Source organism: Alligator sinensis, unplaced genomic scaffold (assembly GCF_000455745.1).
Source record: "Alligator sinensis unplaced genomic scaffold, ASM45574v1 scaffold107_3, whole genome shotgun sequence".
NCBI classification, from domain to species: domain Eukaryota; kingdom Metazoa; phylum Chordata; order Crocodylia; family Alligatoridae; genus Alligator; species Alligator sinensis.
Window position 1 is genome coordinate 883,934 of NW_005842578.1, and position 5,553 is coordinate 889,486.

The 5,553-nt window shown below is 67.5% G+C and overlaps 1 protein-coding gene across 1 annotated transcript in view; it reads left to right on the top strand.

Annotated features, from left to right (window-relative positions):
- Window positions 1-1,423: 1,423 nt before the first annotated feature.
- PPP1R13L (protein phosphatase 1 regulatory subunit 13 like) overlaps window positions 1,424-5,553 on the top strand; it is a 5,505-nt gene continuing 1,375 nt past the window's right edge. Inside the window, 10 exon segments of the mRNA XM_025214331.1 lie at window positions 1,424-1,771; window positions 2,168-2,286; window positions 2,878-3,334; window positions 3,408-3,506; window positions 3,624-3,647; window positions 3,650-3,720; window positions 3,916-4,327; window positions 4,444-4,934; window positions 5,119-5,256; window positions 5,372-5,505. Coding sequence (XP_025070116.1) covers window positions 1,633-1,771; window positions 2,168-2,286; window positions 2,878-3,334; window positions 3,408-3,506; window positions 3,624-3,647; window positions 3,650-3,720; window positions 3,916-4,327; window positions 4,444-4,934; window positions 5,119-5,256; window positions 5,372-5,505 — 2,084 coding nt within the window. The 5' untranslated portion in view covers window positions 1,424-1,632.

The window sequence follows — 5,553 nt, forward strand, 5'->3', positions numbered from 1 at the left end:
ACGGCATCATGTCCGTGTCACCCCACGGAGAGCAGGGGTGCAGGTGGCTCCCCCAGCTCTGGGTGTCATTTCCAGTCCAGGATCTGCTCTGCAGAGAGGCCGGGGCCTGGTCCAGGACTCCCCCTGAGCACAGCCTCCAGCTGGGGGATGAAGCCGTGCAGACAGCACCAGGGTCATGAGTCAGGAGAGACCTGCGTGCCCTGCTCTGGACTCCATCCCAGCTCTGGGTGGACAAGGGCCTGGAGCCAAGACTCATGGGTTTCGGGGCAGGAGCTGGGATCCCACAGGCAGCATTCGGGGAGGGCCAGACAACAGGATCCTGGGGTCTCTCCCAGCCAGGCCTGATGGGTCCCTGCCTCCCCTGGGCGGTGGAGCCAGTCCCAGCAGGTGTGGGGGTGGACCATGCTGGCCTGGTGCCTGCGTTGGGTTTCGCTCGGCCTCCCACGGGCTGGCAGAGCTGTCACCTGGCCAGAAGCACAGGCATGGCTGTGGCCCATGACGGCAGGAGGCAGGGGGTGCAGCCCCCACGTGACTCCACGCAGCCAGGGCCCCTCCCCAGCTACTGGTGGGTGACGCTGGGCTGGGGAGGGATAAGGTCCCTGAGGGCTGCCTGATGGGCGCTGGTGCCTGTTCTACCTCTAGGGCATCCCTGAAAGCCCCTGCGGCAGCGACTCCACTGCCCCCCAACACCCAAATGCCGGGAAGGAAGTACAGAAAGGGCCATGTTTCAAACCCTATCAGAGGGCTATGGGGCACAGGGTCGGGTGCAATGGGATGGGCCGTGTGCCAGGGTGCATGATTGCAGCACAGGGGTGTCTGTACTGGCCCCAAGCTGCAGGGCCTGGCTTGGCCCCGCTGAGCCTGCAGCTTGGACCTCCCAGCAGGGCCCAAGCCCCCTGGACCTGGCTGCTGGTCCTGAGCCCCTGTGACCCAGACGGGCAGGGCTGGTCGTAGCGGGGCCCAGGCAGAGTGGCCTGCCCAGCTGTGGCTCTGCAGCTCCTTGCCTGTATGCACACCCGTAACCCATGCCCTGAGCTGGGGCCATGATGCAGCCCGTGCATGGTGCTGGAGCCAGGGTCACCCTGGCTGCCCTGGGCTGTTCCCCTGCTGCCATGTGGCATCTGGGGGTGGCCAGGAGCCCATGGCTGTGCGCATGGCTGCCTCGGGCAGAGGCGTGGAGGCCTTGTTGCCTGTAATTACTGTTGTCATGCGACTGCTGTGCCAGGGCAGAGCGGGGTGTGGTGGCCCAAGGGATTCTAGGGAGCCCATGGGGCTGGGCCATGGGGGCCATGGCCCAGGCAATGCTGGGTAACTGGGGAGGCCAGGGCTGGGCAGCCCCTTCCCCCTGCACTCCCCGAAGCCCTGCCTGAACTGGGAGCACCGGTCTGGGCCTGCCCCGGGGCCAGGGCTGGCTGTGGGCATGTGGAGCCCAGCGTGTGGCCGAGGGAGAGAAGGTCAGCGGGCACATGTGGCCCAGCCAGGTGCCCTCCTGTGGCCGCGTTGCCCAAGAGCCTGAGTCAGTGGCTCTGCCCGGGCAGGGCTGAGCCCAGCTGCACCCTGTTTATTAGGCAGTTAGCGCATCACCAAGTGCAGCAGCATTGGGCTGGGCCAGACAGGCAGCTCGCGGTACTCATGGAGGTGCTCTCAGTCCCCAGGTCCCTGCGCCCCCGTGGCTGGTGCCCAGCAGTGTGGAAGCCCCAGCGGTGTGCCCGCACCATGGCCAGTGACAACGTGCGCAGTGCCCAGGACCTATCAACCCTCGGCTTCCAGTGTGAGTGGGGCTGGGGGTGAGTGGGGCTGTTATTGGGGTCCCCCAGGTGCCCTCTCCCCACTCACTGCCTCTGGGCACCGGGTGAGCTGCTGCCCACGCCCCGTGCCAGGCTCTCCCAGTGCTGGGGGGGTGGCGGCACTGCCCGTGGAGCCTCCCCACACAGGATAGAGCCTGGGTCCTGTTCCCTCCTCCCCCTGCACCCCTCTGGGGCACCCCCAGCACAGGTGGGGAGGGGTGTTCAGCAGTTCCATCATAACACGGGTCCCTGACCCGGTTCTGAGACAACAGGCACCTGCCCCGTGCTCGCAAGGGACCAGGTCTGAGCCCTGCAGGGGCAGCAGGGCTGAGAGATGTTTGGGCTGGGCCGGGCACTCACGGTGCCGCCCTCCTGCCCAGCTCTAGCCATGAAGAACATTGACCTGAAGCAGATGGAGCTGGACTCGGCCGCAGCCAAGGTGGATGAGCTGTCCCGCCAGCTGCAGTCCCTGTGGACAGACACCCCGGGGCAGGCCAAGGTATGGACCCTTCACACAGCCACCTGGTTTGCTCGCCTCAATGCCACAGAGAAGCTGCCCACTGCTGGACAGGGCACTACTGTTTTTGTTTCCGCTTCCCTTGGTCACCCCTGATGCTGCGTTTGCCTCTGCTGGCAGCTGGGCACTGAGCTAGTGTTTTCAGCCATGTGTTTGGTCTGCCCGAAGCAGCCACAGCTCGTGCGGAGCCCAAGGTCATGCAGGGAGAGCCCAGGTGGGTTTTGCCCACGTGCATCCCTCCACACCAGCCGTTTCATTGCCCATTAGTTCAGACCCTGCTGCGTTTCCTCACAGCCCTGTTGGTCTTTACCACGTGGCCTTCGCTGCTCTGGTCCTGCCTGGAGCAGGGTGCTGGGTTGGCTGCAGCCCCCTGAGGTCCCGCCGGCCCTTTGGCTGTGATGTAGCACTGCCCACAGGCCCCAGGCGGGTGCTGCGGGGGTGACCCCTCCTCCCTGCCCATGCTAAGGCTGGGACCGGGGCACCCCCGTGCCTGACCCCAGCGAGGGTGGGGGGCTGCAGGATGAGTGCCCCCAGGATCCTACCCTGACACCCCCCCCCACACACTGTCCCCAGGCAGAGCGGCTCAGCACCAGCTCCCAGCGCCCACAGGACCCGCTGGGCAGGGCGGCGTCCCCGTCACAGCCCTATGCCCGGAAGAGCACCTCGCTGGAGACCACTGATGCCTTTGCTGCCGGCTACAGCCGCCCAGCCTCGCCCCGGACCTCCTTCTACTTGCCAGCCGAACCGCCTGAGCGAGCCCAGTCGCCCCGGCCCAAGGTGCTGCCCGTGCCCTATGAGCCGCACACCCTGCCCAGCCCAGGGGGCTCTCCGCGGCTGCAGCGCCCCTACGAGTACCGGGCCTACTCCAGCTCCCCGGGCCGTGCTGGCTCCCCCCGCCCGGCCCCTGCCGACGCACAGATGTTCTTCCCAGACCGCACGCCACCCCCCCGGCTGGCCCTGCCACCCCCCTACGAGAGCCACAGCCTGTACCCCACCGTGGCTAGCGCCTTTGCTCCCTTCTGGGCACAAGGTAAAGGGCTGGGGGCTGTGGGCTGGGCAGGCTGGGACCCGGCCAAGGCATCTGAGTGCCTCTGTCTCTGCAGATGACTTGGCCATCAGGCGAAGGCCCCAGAAGAGCTGGAATGAGTCTGACCTCGACGTGGCCTACGAGAAGAAGCCATCGCGCTCGGGCAGCCATGACCGTAAGCACTTGGGGGTTGTGGGGGCAGGCTTGTTTCCGCCCTCCTGGAAGCTCCCCAGGGTGAGGGGCTGCTATACACCTGAGGTGCCCCTGCCCTCTCATCCATGTCTCCCTGCAGGAGGCAGTGACCTGGCCACAGGCCCCAAGGAGTCGCAGGGCTGCAGCTGGCACCCTGGAGGGAGTCCAGCCTGGATGGGGGCATGGGGCAGGGCAAGGTGGGTGCTGGGCTATGCAGGAAGGGGGTGGGACATTGGGGCTGGACAGGGGTAGGGGTATGGGGCTGGCTGGGAGGGCGGTGTGGGGCCGGGGATATGGGGCTGGGATCCCATGTGGGCCAGGCTGGGAGGGCTGGGGGGTGCGGGGCTGGTGGGGGTGGGCGCTGATTTCACGTGGCCTTTGCCCATCTGCAGGAGGGCCCCTTCGCCATGCACAGCGCCACACTGCCACGTAACTACAAGGTGTCCCTGCTGGCCAGCGAGCGCCGGGCCGACAGCTCCCTGCACCGCCCACCCCCTGGCCATGCTGGCACCCTGCCCCGCAGCTGGCAGGTGGCCCAGCAGCCTGTGTCACGTATCGCCATGCCGCCCTCCGGCCCGCAGGCTGGGCTCCACCGGCGCCACAAGCCCCTGCCCCTCTCCATGATCTTCCGGCTGCAGAATGCCTTCTGGAAGTACGGGGCCGCTGGCACCAAGGGGCTGTCCCCTGGCTCCCCGCCCTTCCTCCGCTCACCCCTGAAGCCACCCCAGCTCCAGCAGCCACTGTCCCCACTGGTCCAATCGCCTCCAGCCCTGGCCCTGACCCTGGCACCAGCAGCAGGTGAAGGTGAGTGCTGGGTCCCCGAGTAGGGGGCCAGATCCCCTAGGCAGGGCTGGCCCACACTTCCCTGCTGGCTCCAGGGATGGGGGCACGCACAGGCACTGAAACCCTGTCCCTTGCAGGGCTGGGGTTGCCAGCGGTCCCCGAAGGGCCAGGGGAGCCTGTGTGCGTGGCCGCAGCGGGCAGTGAGGTGGAGCCAGAGCTGGAGACACTGCTGCAGGCTGGGGAACCGGAGGAGGTGGCAGAGGTGCCCCTGCCCCTGAGCCCCACGCGGCTGCAGCCTGTGCTGCCGCCCGAGGCCCAGACAGTGCCTGAGTTCGAGGAGGTGGCCCGGGTGCTGGCTGAGATGCCGCGGCCCCTCAAGCGCCGTGGCTCCATGGAGCAGAGCCCGGGCCCCGTGCTCCCGCCCACCCACAAGAAGCAGTACCAGCAGATCATCAGCCGCCTCTTCCACCAGCGCCCCCGCCGCGAGGGGCCTGTGCCCAGTGCTGACGCACCCCTGGAGCCCAGCACCGTGGTCCTGGCCACCCCCAGCCTCACGCTGCCACAGCCAAGCCCGCCGGGGCTTGCGTCCCTGCCCCTCCCAGCTGCTCCGGAGAGCCCCGCCAGCCCGGTGAGTGCAGCTGAGAGGACAGGTTGTGCTGGGAGCCCCTGGAACTGCCCAGCACACCCTGGGCTCCAGTCCAGCTCTGTGGCCAGGGTGGTGCCCTCTGACCCTGGGATCACTTCTGCGACTCTGCCGGGCCCCAGACCCCTATAGACCCCTGGGCTGTGCCCTCTGACCTCCTGCCCCGCAGGAGAAGCGCTCGGTGCTGCGCAAGCTCTCGTCTCCACGGCGGCGGTTGAAGCCACGTGTGCGCATGAATCCCCTGGTGCTGTTGCTGGACGCGGCACTCACCGGTGAGCTGGATGTGGTGCAGCAGGCGGTCAGCGAGGTGAGTCCCCGACCCCCAGCTCTCCTTTCCAGCCCTGGGGGGCAGAGGAAGCCCTGAGCCAGCTGTGGGGGGGATCCAGTGAGTGGGGCTGGCACCCACTGCACTGTGCCTGCAGCTGAACGATGCAAGCCAGCCCAACGATGAGGGCATCACAGCACTGCACAACGCCATCTGTGGTGCCAACTATGACATCGTCGAGTTCCTCATCAACATTGGCGCCAACGTCAACTCCCCGGACAGCCACGGGTGGTGAGCACCTGCCCCCACCCTATGGTCCGATGGTCCAGCCCCCAGGTC